The following is a 14,691-nucleotide window of genomic DNA, read 5'->3' as shown; positions in this document are numbered from 1 at the left end:
CATCTAACAAAGTCATAGGTTTTCATTGTTCTATTATGCATATAGGAGAAATGGGAAATGCCAATGATTGTATTCTATTCAGACCGAACAAATTTACAATAATTTGCAGATTGGAAATATAGAGATTCCAGGTACACCATGACTCCTAGTATGAAAAATAGTAAGATTAACCATTAGAATTTCGGTTTCCTTTTGAAAATCAATGGAAAATTTTAGTTTCCTTTTGATCTTCCCTGGTGGCTCAGACGGTAAAGAGTCTGCCTGCAATGCAGGAGACATGGGTTTGATCCCTGGGTCAGGAAGATCCTCTGGAGAAGGAAATGGCAACCCACTCCAGTATTCTCGCCTGGAAAACCCATGGACAGAGGAGTCTGGCAGGCTGCAGTCTATGGGTCTCAAAGAGTTGGACATGACTGAGCAACTTCACTTTCTTTTTCTTTGAAAATCATAATCACACAACACAGCAATAATTTATAAAATCTTAGAGTCTTATGAGACACTTTGTTCAAGTTATAAGTATAGATTTACTTTAATAGCTAACAAAACAAGTGAGCAAATATTTGTACAAGTTTCCCTATGACACAGGAGAATAACAATACAATTGTGAAAGATCTCAACTCAACATTTTGCCAAATCTTATTCTCTGAGCTAAATTTTGGATGCAAATCATAATTTCTCCCTAAACATACACAAGAAAGAAGAGATATCTTCTTTACCTCTTTTTTATACTCTTTTGTTAATAGGCCAGGCTTCAGATTTCATGAGTTAGGAATATAAGGCAGCATGAGGTGGGAAAAGACAAGACTGTTAAAGTTCCATTTAAAAGAAATGGAGAATGGGTGGAATGGAATTTTAATTAATAACAGCAGTTTTCTCCTACATAATAAATTAGAAAAGAACAATTTCATTAATTATTAATTAGATCATGAGTTTTTTTGTTTAGCTCTTTGAGTTTTAACATGTCTATATATTGATGAAAAAAATACCAATTTCTTCCTAAGCAGTTTTAAGTTACTGGATTTCTGTTTATGTTTTTTTCTAGTGATACCTTCTGCATCCATTATTTCCAGGGCTGAGGATATAAATACTACAGTGTCCAAGACTGTAATCCACTGGAATAGTCAAACATCAATTGAAAAAGTTTCCTGTGAAATGAGATACAAAGCTACAACAAACCAAACTTGGAATGTAAGCTAAATTTACTTTCCTTTTACATGTAAGTGAGTAAAAGAAAAGCCAGCCAAATCAATGACCAATGATCTATTTTACATGTTTTTATCTGACTGTTTGTGTGATATTCAAACTACTCTAGTTTTAATAATGATGCTTCCAAATAAAGAGGTGAGTTTTCTGAAAAGGTCCCTTGCCTTTTGTAAACCAGTAAATAGACAAATGTCCAACTAGGAGGGATTCATCTATTTAGCTACTTATAATTCAGTGTCTCAGGGTGAAATTTATATCAGTGATTATGAATATAAATGTAAGTATTCTATGCTGAAATTTACCAGGCATTCAGGAAAATACAATTTGTTCAAAAAGAGCTTCAGATTTATGGGTATCTCTTTTTAAATGAAAAAATGCACAATTCAAAATGTAAGATTTATTACTATATTAGTTTTAAATGAGCATAAGGTAAAAAAAAGTGAATGTCTAGGCAAATCAATCATCCTTAAACACCAGCAGTAAGTTAGCAAGTTAGTGTCTTAGGAGAGGCACAGGTGCAAGTTTCATTAATAAAAATCGTATCACATGGCAGCACCTGTGACCACTATAATAAAAGCTCACTATTTTGAATTATAGGGGAACAATAATCTGAGGAAAAAGTACCAATTTTGGTGTATTTGAAAAGAAATGCCATTTTATTACTTTCAGGTACAATAAACTGCCATTTGTGTGTGTGTGTGTGTGTGTGTGTGCACACACGCGCACGTGCACATGCTGTCATGTCAGACTCTTTGCAACCCCATTGACTGTAGCTGCTAGTTTAGTCAAAATAATTAGGGAATGGAGTTTATGGATTTGCTTAATTATGAGTTATGTATCACATATTAATTTGTCAGTTTTCAGGGAGTTAAGTGAAATGATACACATTTATTCTCTGATGATTAGCATGACTCCAAAGCCTTCATCATTATGAACATGAATGAACTTTTGCTTTGCTTTAGAAAGCAGTATGTTTAGGTAGTGTCAAAAAAATGAGGGTAAAACTATACTAACTTTACCACATACTCTAACAACTACTCTAAATCCCCAATGCCAACTTGCTTATTTACCCTTGTTCATTTAAATGAGAAATGTGACATTTTAGTTGTTTAGATTACACTTTGATGCAAGTCCATGTTCTGCATCACTTGGTAAATACCCAAATAAAGATCCTGCTGGATTCCTTAACTACATAATTATGGCATTTGTGTTCACAGCAACTCCAAGCATAAAGCCTGGCATGAGCAAAATAAAAAAAAATTCACAGCCAATCTTTTGCATATGTGGAATTTAGGTAAATTAGAAAACAACCCAAATGAAATTCTCATCTTAGACTTTGAGTGAGTGAGGCTTTACTCTAATAAGACACCTGGGTTCGATCCCTGGGTTGGGAAGATCCCCTGGAGGAGGGCATGGCAACCCACTTCAGTATTCTTGCCTGAGAATCCCCATGGACAGAGGAGCCTGGTGGGCTACAGTCCAGTCCATAGGGTCGCAGAGAGTAGGACATGACTGAAGTGACTGTGAACACACACATGGGTAGCGTCATGGTCATAGGATGATATAAGAATATGAAATTCCCTTATTTGGCACAAGTAGGAGGAAGTAATAAGCTATAAGAATGCCTAGGAAATAGAAAGGTGCTATAGTATCAGTATCTTGTAATAGATTTTCAGAAACCGTTTTTTGGTTGAAACTTTTGTTCTCTGCTCCCCCTGGTGGTGCTTCATGTGCCACTGTGAAACTTGGTAACTTAGAGGTAAATTTGAACTCCTCAAAATATTCTCTTTATCAGAAGCAGGCAAATGAAGGAGCTGAAAGAATATTTGTTACCTCATTTAATCTCTATCACAATCTTTAGTGATAGGTAGTCTCAGCTCCATCACAGAAATGAAGACATAGGGCTTGAAAGAGCTTAAGCCAGGTTCTCCAAGCTTACAGTATTAGTACGGTAACTAAGTACCTCTTACAGATGCTACATTACTTTGGGCACAAAAAACTTTTGGAAAATGAAGGAACCGGTTTCAATCCAAAATCTGTATCCTATCCTTTTTACCATAATTTCTCCAAATGTAACCATTCACAGAGATGACCCAAGTCCAGTTGGTAACAGCCAGAATGAAGCTTTGTTTTCCACATGTGTTACCCATCAATTTCATCTGGATCATGCATAAAATGTTACCGTTACCTCCTTGTAAGGAGACGGGAAATGAGAGTCATGAAGAATAGGCAGATACAAAGGACTACGGATTTGCCCTTCCACCTCAGCTCTGCCTCCATCAGATAATTGCTGGAAGGAAGTTCTTTACTTCAAAGTGGTGGGCAGTTACACAGAAAGCCTTGTGGCTAAGTGCACAGGGTCTAGAGTTCAAAGCGGGCTATGACACTTTCTAGATACAACCTTGGGCAAGTTCCTTAGCTTCTCTGAGTCTCATTACTGCCACACTTAAAAGAAGACTAAGGTAAACACCCACCTCATATGGTTGTGCATGCTATGTGAGCATGCATGCTGAGTCACTTTAGTCATGCCCAGCTCTTTGCAACCCTATGGACTGAAGCCCACCAGTCTCCTTTGTCCACGGGATTCTCCTGAAAGAATACTGGAGTGGATTGCCATGCCTTTCTTCATATGGTTGTGGGGATGATTAAATGACGAGAGAAGCTAGCCCACAACCTGGAATATAGTTAATGTTCAGTAAATGCTGTTTGTTACTGCCACTCTTCATCTTAACCTCCAGGAGAGCCACACAGCAGGTGTGGCTGAGCCAAAGATGCCCACCTGAAAATCAGAATCAGTGCATTGAGGATATTTTCACCTGTTTTTAGCTAAGCTGCATACATATTATAAGGTATTAGCCAGTCCTTCAGGTGAACCTGCAAGGCTGATGCCATGGGGAGAATATCTGCTTTGGTTACCTTCATCAGCTGTCTTCCTGACACCTTAAACTTGCATAAAAATTTGAGCTCACAATTCTCAATGGCAATCTTTGCACACTCCTATGCACCCATATCTCAGGAGTATTTGCTCAGTTTACATGTGTATTTCCTCATCTTTTAACTGTGAGCCCCTGGAAGACAGGGCTGTTCCATAATCATTTTTGTATTTGCATTGATATTTATAATGTCTACTTCACACAGATAATATTTGGACACATCAACTATTAGTATGATTATCTGCCTTTAATGGTGCCAAGAGCAGTGACAGTAAAGTAGGGAAATCTTGACTATAAGTTCAAGTAAGTGAATTAATTGTGACTCAAGTCTCTGATGAAGCTAGATCAGGGTATTGGCAAACTTTTTATTCAAGGGCCAAATAGTAAACAATTTAGGCTTTTCAGGCCATAAGATCTCTTTCTCAGCTATTCAACTCTGTATTTATAGCATGAAAGCAGCCGTAGAAAATATGTAAATAAATGGACATTGTTGCACACCAGTAAAATTTACTTATGCACACATTTCCATGCATCATCAAAATAGTCTTCTTTGGACTTTCTTTCAACCATTAAAAAAATGTAAAAACCCTTCTTAGTCCTAGGCTGCCCAAAACCAGGCATCCACTGTTTTCTTGGAATAGCTAATAGAACAATGGGCAGATAGCAAAGGGTCAAATCCTTGGCCTTCACATTTCAAAAGTGTAAGTGCTTGTATAGGACAGAAAACTTGTAAGAACATGTGATTTGCCACCAACCAGTACCTATTGTATAGCACATGGAACCCTGCTCAATGTTACGTGGAAGCCTGTATGGGAGGAGAGTTTGGGGGAGAATGGATACATGTATATGTATGCCTGAGTCCCTTCGCTGCTCACCTGAGACTATCACAACTACTGTTAATCAGTTATACCCCAACACAAAATAAAAAGTTCAAAAAACCAAAACAAAAAAGAACATATGATTAGTCACAACTAGATTTCCCAATCCCCAACCCCCTTCCCTCTCATACCAAACACTAGCTAAAGGCTCCAAGGGCTTCCCTGGGGGCTCAGTGGTAAAGAATCCACCTGCCAATGCAGGAGGCTTGGGTTCGACCCCTGGTTCAAGAGGATCCCACATGCCTCAGAGCAACTAAGCCCGTGTGCCACAACTACTGATCTTGTGTCTAAAGCCCAGGAACTGCAACTACTGAGTCCACACGCCACAACTACTGAAGCCCACATGTGCTGGAGCCCATGCTTTGCAACAAGAGAAGCTGCTGCAGCGAGAAACCTGCACACGGCAGCTAGACAGTAGCACCCGCGCACCCCAGCGACAGAAAAGCCCATCCAGGAACGAAGGCCCAGCACAACCGAAAATAAATAAATATGGGAAAAAAAGAGGCTTCTGAGCTGAGAGAGGAGGAAATGGGTTGGTACAGGGGAAGAACAAAAAACGTTTAGACTCAGATGTTTAATGAGCAGGAACCCTCAGCCTGTGCCATGCTCCAGGCTGGGGGGTCAGAGGCAGTTAGTTTATAGAACGCTGAATAGGGTGAGAGTCTTCCCTTCACCCAAGGATGCTCCCAGAAACTTAGGTGTAACCCTAAGAAAAGCAGTACCTCAAAATGATTAAGTTCCCAGGCCTCCCACCTTGAGAACTGAGGCTTTAAAAAGAAATTAGCTGCTATAAAAATGAAGTTATATTTCTGGCACTTGAGATCATACCCTCTGCATAGGAACACAGTTAAGCCCAACTCTCTCTCAACGCCTATTTTAGCCTCTGAAAGTATTATTTTGAAGTACCATCTTGAGCTTGCAAGGCCCTAAAGAGTCACCTGGTTTGTTTCTTAGCAGAAACAACTTTTAACAGTTCCATAAAATTTTTTCTATTTTAGAATTCTGGCTGTAACTTTAGGGTATTTCTCTTCTTAGAGGACTTGTCTACAAATATAATGGCAAGAGACATACGGGAGAATAGTGCATATGGGAGCTAAACTTTTGGCACTAGTCAAATCTATCCTGTATCTCAGGAGAGCCCAGGGGCCTCTACTCAAATTTAAAAGAGCAGAAAATTTCAGGAGCCATGGGTAAAAATGTGGCTTATGGAAACTCGGAATGATATCTTTCAGGGAACATGATGTCCCAAAACAGACCTTTATATAATTTTTACAATTTAAATGTATTACAAGTTTTAAGACATATTAAGAGTGGGTTTTAACAGGAGAATCTTTAAATGATGTGAATACCCTGTTTTGTGTGTGTGTACATGTTTGTGTGTTTTAATCGTGATAGTTTTAACTTTCTCTTTCATGGTCACTGCTTTCTTCCAGTTGCTGTTAATAAATAAATGCTTTTCTAGACTTTTTTCATGCTTACCTTTCAATTGTGCCTCACTGTTTTCCAGTAGATCCACTTATTACAACACACTAATGTGCTGTGTGAGTACCTTGGTTTCTCTCTCCCTTCTGAACCAGCTTGTCTGGGGATCCTTTTTCATTATATTTTATGGCAGGTTGTAGCACCCCAGAAACATGACTTTTAAATTAATCCCTCAGCTATTTTTTTTTTTTTGCTTATCTTCCATTGGATTTTCACAGTTCAACGATCTTAAATGTTTTGTTTTCATACATATCCTTATAGAATGCATAGATCTGCAATAAGCACCAATTGAACAGCTTAGTTTGTAGGCAATTTTTTCTAAAAGTCATCATTAGCAAGTGAAATTATTTCATCATTCAGAAAGAATTATTGATCTAAATACCCAACTGCAAAGAGACAGGAACAGACAGACAGATGGGGAAGGGAAGAAGGACTGAATTCAAACAGTAGCTATCAGGTCTCCCCTCCTCCTATCCTATTAAAATCAGCTGGGTCAAAATTAAGAGTATATTACATGCTGGAATTTCTTGAGATTTAAAAGCTTGAGAGAGTTGTCAAACACTAAGCAATGTGTATTTGACTTTTAAGGTTAAATAACATGTATTTGATTATTTATGACTATCTTTTATACAAAGTATTCTATTTCTGTTTCCCCAGGGTTGAGAAGGGTCTGGAACATAATATGTCCCCATATGTTTCTACTAATAATTGTTTGTTTTAAAAGCCTACTGCATCATTTCTTTATGGTACTTCACTATGGTTATTGATCTATTTTAGGTTAAAGAATTTGATACCAATTTTACATATAAGCAACAGTCAGAATTCTACTTGCAGCCAAATGCTACGTATGTATTTCAAGTGAGATGTCAAGAAACAGGTAAAAGGTACTGGCAGCCCTGGAGTTCACCCTTTTTTCATAAAACTCCTGAAATAGGTGAGTGTATTTCTATATTTATCTCTTCGGCTTTTCTTTTGACTTTTGTCTCTCTTCCAAGTTTATCTTTTTTTTTTTTCCTCCCTGATTTCTATCTAAATTGACAGAACTATTCTAGGGCAGGTCAGTTAAGTTCAGTTGCTCAGTCGTGTCCAACTCTTTGCAACCCCCATGGACTGCAGCACGCCAGGCTTCCCTATCCATCACCAAAACTGACTAGGGCAGGTGATAACATTTAAATTGTTATTTTGCTTTGATTTTGTTAAGGCTGACTACAATTTATGTAATGGTTCTCAAATATTTCAAGATGTAACAACCAGCTGGGGGTGCTTGTTTAGTATGCATGTTCACTGTGGCTGCTCCCAGAGTGTCTGAGTCCATGATCTGAGGTAGAGGGGATGGGGGCTGTCAAATATCCTGGGTAACTGTCAGGCATGTAATCCCCCTAACCCTTGTTTTAAAAAAGAGTTTAGTAAGAGTTACAGTACACTATTTAGGCCATTCTGATAAAATATATTCTCCTTAGGAGAAACAAAATTATTCAATAAAGATTGATTACTTACTATATGCAAAGTAAACACAAAAAATTAAAACACTTCAACATGAGATTTTTTAATTCTCTTCTCAGTATAACCTAGCTGAGCTATTGTTTATTTTTAGATATTTTTCTGCTCTTAATATTATTCTGTTTATTTTCTAGTCACTTAAACATTATTCTGTAAAAGCTTAGCCAGGGAATTCCCGGTTGGTCCGGTGGCTAGGACTCTGCTCTTTCATTGCCAAGGGCATAAATTCATCTGGTTGGGGAACTAAGATCCCACAAGTTGCAAGCACAATCCTCCAAAAAAAATTAAGAAATAAAGTCTATTTGGCTAAGATTTTATTTTTAATTGTAAGTAAATAATAAAATGAACCTATTATAATTGTCAACATACTCCATGCTGGTCCCAGTCTTTATCTGGAAGATGTTTCTGTACTGTCGGTAGCTTACACACTAGATTTAAAATGTTCTTTTCAGAACTGAAGGATTTATTTGTAATCACAGCATTGTTAATGTCATTCTTACATAATATAACATCTTGGAATTATTTTATGTTTTCAAAGCACTTTGACATACATTGTAAATATTAATGACTACCAAGTAAGTAGAGGGAGCCATAGAGCCAAAGATAAGGTTAAAAAGTTCTTTTGGTGCCCTCTATGTACACATTATTAAGGGAATCATTTGCAATATGGGTTATCAGTTCTCTCTCTTTTTTTTAAGTAAGTTTTTAATTTAAGGTATTCCAACTTAAATTGATATTGTTAAAATTCCTAGGACTTTTGGTACCATTTTAGAATGTCAGAATTTAGTAGATAATCCAGTTATTTTAATGAAATCTAGAATTGCTTAGCAAGATTATTCAAATTGATAATTAACATTTTCTTACCGTTTATTATAGTATACATAAGTGTGTTTGACCTTTACATCAGACAAATTTAATAGTGAAATTGGCATCATTTTACAAACGAGGAAACTGAAGCATGATTTGTTTCCTTGCTAGTGAGTAAAGAGCAGTTAAAGCAGAATACAAGTTTTCTTACCACCAGCCCTTAGCAATCTCATTGATTTCTTTCTTTAACTAATTACAGTTGACTCTTTAACAACATGGGTTTGAACTGGGTGGATTCACTTATACATAGATATTTTTCAATAAATAATAGAGCACTACACAATCTGTGGTGGATTGAACTCACAGTGCAGAACAGGATACAGTGGAACCAAAAATAAAGAGGGTGAACTATAAATTATATGAGGAGTTCTGGCTATGTGGAGGGTCAGCACCCCAACCCTTGTGTTAGGGGTCAATTGTACCTCGAAGTGGAACAACTTACAGAAATATCCTCCAAGTACAGTCAGCTCTTCACATGCATGGGTTCCACCTTCATGGATTTAACCAACGAAGGGCAGAAAATATTTGGAAAAAAAATTCCAGAAAATTTGAAAAACAAAACCAATTTGCCTCACACCAGCAACTACTTCCTTGGAAGAAAGGAATGAAAAACCTAGACAGCATATTAAAAAGTAGAGACTTTACGTTGCCAACAAAGGTCCGTATAGTCAAAGCTATGGTTTTTCCAGCAGTCACATATGGACTTGAGACTTGGGCCATGAAGAAGAATGAATGCTGAAGAACTGATGCTTTTGAACTGTGGTGTTGGAGAAGACTCTTGAGAGTCCCTTGGACTGCAAGGAGATCAAAACAGTCATTGATATCCTAAAGGCAATCAATCCTAAATGTTCATTGGAAGGACTGATGCTGAAGCGCCAATATTTTGACCATCTGATGCTGACTCCTTAAAAAAGACTCTGATGCTGGGAAAGATTGAAGGCAGGAGGAGAAGGGGAAGACACAGGATGAGATGGTTGGATGGCATCACTGACTCAATGGACATGAGTTTGAGTAAACTGCGGGAGATGGTGAAGGACAGGGAAGCCTGGCATGCTGCAGTCCATGGGGTCCCAACGACTGAGAAACTGATAACAACAGCAGCAACTACTTCCATAGCATTTACATTGTATTTACAACTATTTACATAGCATTTTATTGTATTGGGTATTTTAAGTATTCTAGAGATGATTTAAAGTATATGGAAGGATGTGCATGGGTTAAGGGCAAATACAAACTCCATTTTAGTTAATGGACTCAAGCTTTCCCTGAGTTTGGTATCCAAAGAGGGTCCTGGAACTAATCCTCCACGGATACCGATGGTCAACTGTATAGGACCACAAACCACAGATGTTCTCCTTTAAAAGTAAAGGTTGTAAGCTACACACAGAAAGAATGGGGACGTCACAGCTACCCTACAATTCTAAATTTAAAGTCTTTATTTCCTAAAGGAAAAATAATCACTCAAGAGGCAAAAATGCCAGCTGAAATTAAATATCTCTGAAAACTTGCATCTGTCCAGGACTAACATGTTAGCTAAGAGGAACTGTAAACTATTCTCTTGGTACAAATTCCTTTCTAAGACACATTAAACAAGATACAGGAAAAATGTGTTAGGGAAAGTGCTAGCATAAAATCATTTTGAAAAATTATCTCTTTTTTTCTATTTGTAGAAGCAATGCAAATCTATTATAATATGCAACCTAGAAATAAGTATTGTTTACATTTTAATGGATTTAATACTAGTTTTTTCCCATACACATATTTTTTAAATGGTTGGTGCTGTGGTATAAGTCCTGTTTTATATCCTGATTTTCTTATTTAATCTACCTTGTTGAGTTTAAAAAACCTATTTAATGGGTGCACTTCAGTTTATGGATGTAATATAATTCAATCATTTCTCTAGTTAAACAATATCTAGGTTATTGCATTTTTCCTTTATCAATAAACTTCTTTGAATAGCTTTGCATATAAATTCTCCTTCTGCCTTTAGGTCTTATTGGATCAAGAGTTGAGCATATTTTAAGATGCTTAATGCAAGTTGCCAAATTGCTTTTTAGTAAATCTTTAATATCAATTGCTTTTTAAAAAAGGTATCCATGAAAACAGTCATTCATTTAAGCTGTTCATGAAATGTTCATTTGTCCTATACTGCACATCAGGCACTTGCTAGGTACTTGCATAACTTCAGTCAGTGAAGGAGACAAAGATCCCTTAATCCTAAAGAAGACAGACAAAGCAAAAGTCTAACCAAAAGCACACAGCATTATAAACAAACAATAAATCAAAGCAGTAAGAATTAAGCCTCACCACCAAAGTCTGAATTGCTTCATAATGGGAAAAATAAAAAGATAGTTTCTGTAATACTTTAATTAACTCGCTTAGTAGTGGGGTTTGGGGCCAAACTTTCCTGGTAATTTATTTATTTATGAAGAAACATCACTTTTTGGCCTTTTGGCTAAGATCAAGTATGAAGAAACACAGTCCAGGCAGTAATCCTCCCTTCATGGAAGAATTTCCTGTTTTGGTGCTCTAAAATTCTTATTTGTGTACCACTAAATAGATTCATCCTTGTAACAATGCGTTTTCAAAATTTTGCGCAGATGGCACCGCAGGACAAATCGTGACGTAGGTATGGCTTTCCTGCAGACCCTAGTATTCTTCTGTATCACTTTCCCTTGGATAGTGCCTTTCCTTGGCTTCTAAAAACCTGGTCTCCAAAAGAAACCAACTTAAATCATTTTATAGTATAACCAAATTATAATAAGGGTTAAATGACATACTCGCTTTTTCATCCTTAGAGTATTTAGACTTCAATGGAAAACAAAGCCTTACACAGTAGCCCCCCCAACCATATGGGTGGGGAATATATTCCAAGACCCCCAATGGAGGCCTGAATCCACGGATAGTGCTGAACCTTATATATACTATGTTTTTCTCCTGTAAATAAAACATAAAGTTTAATTTCTAAATTAGGCACAGCAAGAGATTAACAACAATAACTAGCAATAAAATAGAACTATAGCAATATACACATAATATACATTGTGTGAATGTAGTTTCTTTCTCGATTTCAAAATACTTATTGTGCAAATTCAATGCCTTTTGCATCTTAACTAAGCACTCAGCACACACTCTGGCTGTAACTTTTGCAGTTTGAGGTATGATAGCAAAACTAGCATAAATTTCTTTTTACTTCTTCATAATTTAAAGGACAGAAGATTTATTCTTACCATACAGCTTGGCGTAGAACTATTTTTCTTTCCTTATTGAGAGTTTTCATCTTTTCACTTAAAGGAAGCACTTTACAGCTTCTCTTCAGCATATCCAAATTTCCAGCATCACTATGCTTGTTCTTTGGGCCCTTATTATGTAAGATAAGAGTCACCTGAAGATAAGCACCATAATGCAGAAAAGTTGTTTTGATAACCACGATGGCTACTAAGTGACTGACAGGCCCAATTCGTGGATCATTCATATCCAGGGTAGGGTGGAGCTGGACAATGCAAGATTTCATCATGCTACTCAGAATGGTGCACAGTTTAAAATTTAGAAATTCTTTATTTCTGGAATTTTCCTTTTAATAGTTTTGGATCCAGCTGACCAGGGTAACAGACTGAGGAAAGCAAAACCATGGATAATGATAAGAGGGGACTAAAAAAGAAAAAATAAATCAACCTCAGAATATACTTTCAGACTTTATGGGACAAATTTCCCTGTATTAGAGACTACTATGTTTCTATCCTGGTATAATAACAAGAGGCTAATTCAGTGGCTGAATCCAGGTGACTTCAGGATAATAAATAATACAGCTAACATTTATTGGATGCTTATTATGTGTTGGGCACTGTGATAAGAATTTTACTCATCACTGCAGCCCTATAAAACTGTTATTCCAATTGTACAGAGGAGGATGAGGCTCAAGGAGGTTAAGAAGTTTGCTGAACATTATAAAGCTGGTGAATGGTAGACCTGGGCATGAATCAGGCTGCAGGATTCCAGCACTTACCCTGTAGTTCTGCTGGTCTCCTTCCTAAAAGACCTCAGAGGGTCCCTTGTTAGCCTCCTCTGGATCACCTAACGAAATCCTCCTCTACACATTAGCTAATATGCCAACGGAGCTTCTTTTAATGTTTGTTATGAAATGCAAACACATGAGAGAAGAGGGAACCATAAGATGCTATCAACTGTTTCCACTTTGGCATGAATACCAGATGTGGAAGCAGGTTTGTGTTAAAGTGATGAGAATGAATCCATAGGAACCTTGGGATGGGATAGGGCAGTCAGAGACAAGGACAAAATACAGGTGGAAAAGGTGACCTTGCCCAAGACAAGACACCACAGGGAAATTCACAGTGTGTTTTTCCAGCTGGAACTTGGTTCAGTAAAATGTCTTGGAAGCAGTGCTTCGCAGAGGACCATCTGCATTAGAAATGCTTGGGTACCAGTTAAAAATACAATTCCTCAGCATCTATCAAGTGGTATTTCTGCAGCATCTATCAAGTGGTATTTCTGCAGTGTGTTCTGGAGGTTGGACACACCCTTTTAGAGGGAGAAGTGTGTGGTCAAAGAGGGTCAGAACTGATTGCCTAAGCCATTGCCTTAGTAACATGGTTTTGGGGGGCAAAAAAGGGTGGGTACATGAGAATCTCAGGCCATTCTCTCTAGTATTATCTGGTTCCACCTCTGCCTCCTTTTCCTCCTGCCCACCACTTCCTCAGTCCCTGAGCACCCCAGGATCTCAAGAAGTATAGGATGAAGGGCCCATGGCTCCAGTGAACCATCACGTTCCAAATTGTCCCCTCAGCCTAGACCCTCTCTGCCTCTGGATATGAGGTTTCAGCAGAGGCACTGAAAATTTCCAGGGGCTGCTAAAATTGGAGCTTCTAGACCACCAACCTGGATATTCACTGCAACAATTCTTGGAGTCATTAAGCAGTGCAGAAATAGCACCAAAAGGGAAAAGATTGTTGTCACAGAAAACTTACACTGAAAATATGAACATGAATTTCCTAATTTCACTCCTACTGATGTGAAAAACTGTGAGAAGAGGACTTCTAGGCAGGAATGTTTTTCAGTTCTGTTGTAATACAGGTCCTTTTGTCATGAGGAAAAGTTACAGGCCTTCTAACCCCTTTAATGACAAGTTAGAGGCCTGAGGGAAGGGCAGTTACATTTCACAATGACTAATTAACTTGGTTGAATTACAACTTGCAGTAGAAAAGTTTCCCAGAGAAATCATAGTCTTTTTTTTTTTTTTTCCTGGAGGTTCTCCAGAGGAAGGCAAGTATAAGCAAGATATTAAACCACATTGTTCTTTGTTCTCACAAAATACCATGGTTGTATTACCAGTGACTCAAAGATTCTCATTAATTTTTCAGGATTTTAGTGGCTCAAAAAGAAAAAAACAAATGTTATATCAATGGAACCAAATATAGGTGATAATAAATATAATGCAAATTAGAAGTGGCACACAGAGTGTACTTTGCAAAAATTTTGTTATTTGTAATTAAGAGATTTCTGATTCATTCATATTAAGATGGATTATAAATTTGTAGGTTTGTGGTTACTAAGCTGGGTTAAACGTATATACACAATGTTCTTTGAAATACTTATGATTTTGAAATACTTCATCTGGATTTATTTAATCTTCTTTGGGTCCTGTCCTTAGTAAACCACCAGGGTTTTGTAGAATAAAGAACAATTCATAAGAGTTTCACAATCTCTCTGAGGTCTGCAATCAAATAATAGAGAATAAAGATTATGCTTTTCCATGAGGAAGTCGTAATCTCCTGTGATAGTTTCCTATCACTTCTATTAGAAGTTAGAAT

General features: G+C 37.3%; 1 protein-coding gene across 1 annotated transcript in view; it reads left to right on the top strand.

The window, feature by feature from the left end:
- IL23R (interleukin 23 receptor) overlaps positions 1-14,691 on the top strand; it is a 61,213-nt gene that overhangs the window by 27,772 nt on the left and 18,750 nt on the right. The window contains exons 5-6 of the mRNA XM_068966136.1: positions 1,043-1,188; positions 7,274-7,430. Of these exons, the coding sequence (XP_068822237.1) occupies positions 1,043-1,188; positions 7,274-7,430 (303 nt within the window). The remainder of the gene's footprint in view (positions 1-1,042; positions 1,189-7,273; positions 7,431-14,691) is intronic.

The sequence above is a fragment of the Capricornis sumatraensis genome, chromosome 2 (assembly GCF_032405125.1).
Source record: "Capricornis sumatraensis isolate serow.1 chromosome 2, serow.2, whole genome shotgun sequence".
Taxonomy (NCBI): Eukaryota; Metazoa; Chordata; class Mammalia; order Artiodactyla; family Bovidae; genus Capricornis; species Capricornis sumatraensis.
This window is presented reverse-complemented; position numbering and strand designations above follow the sequence as displayed.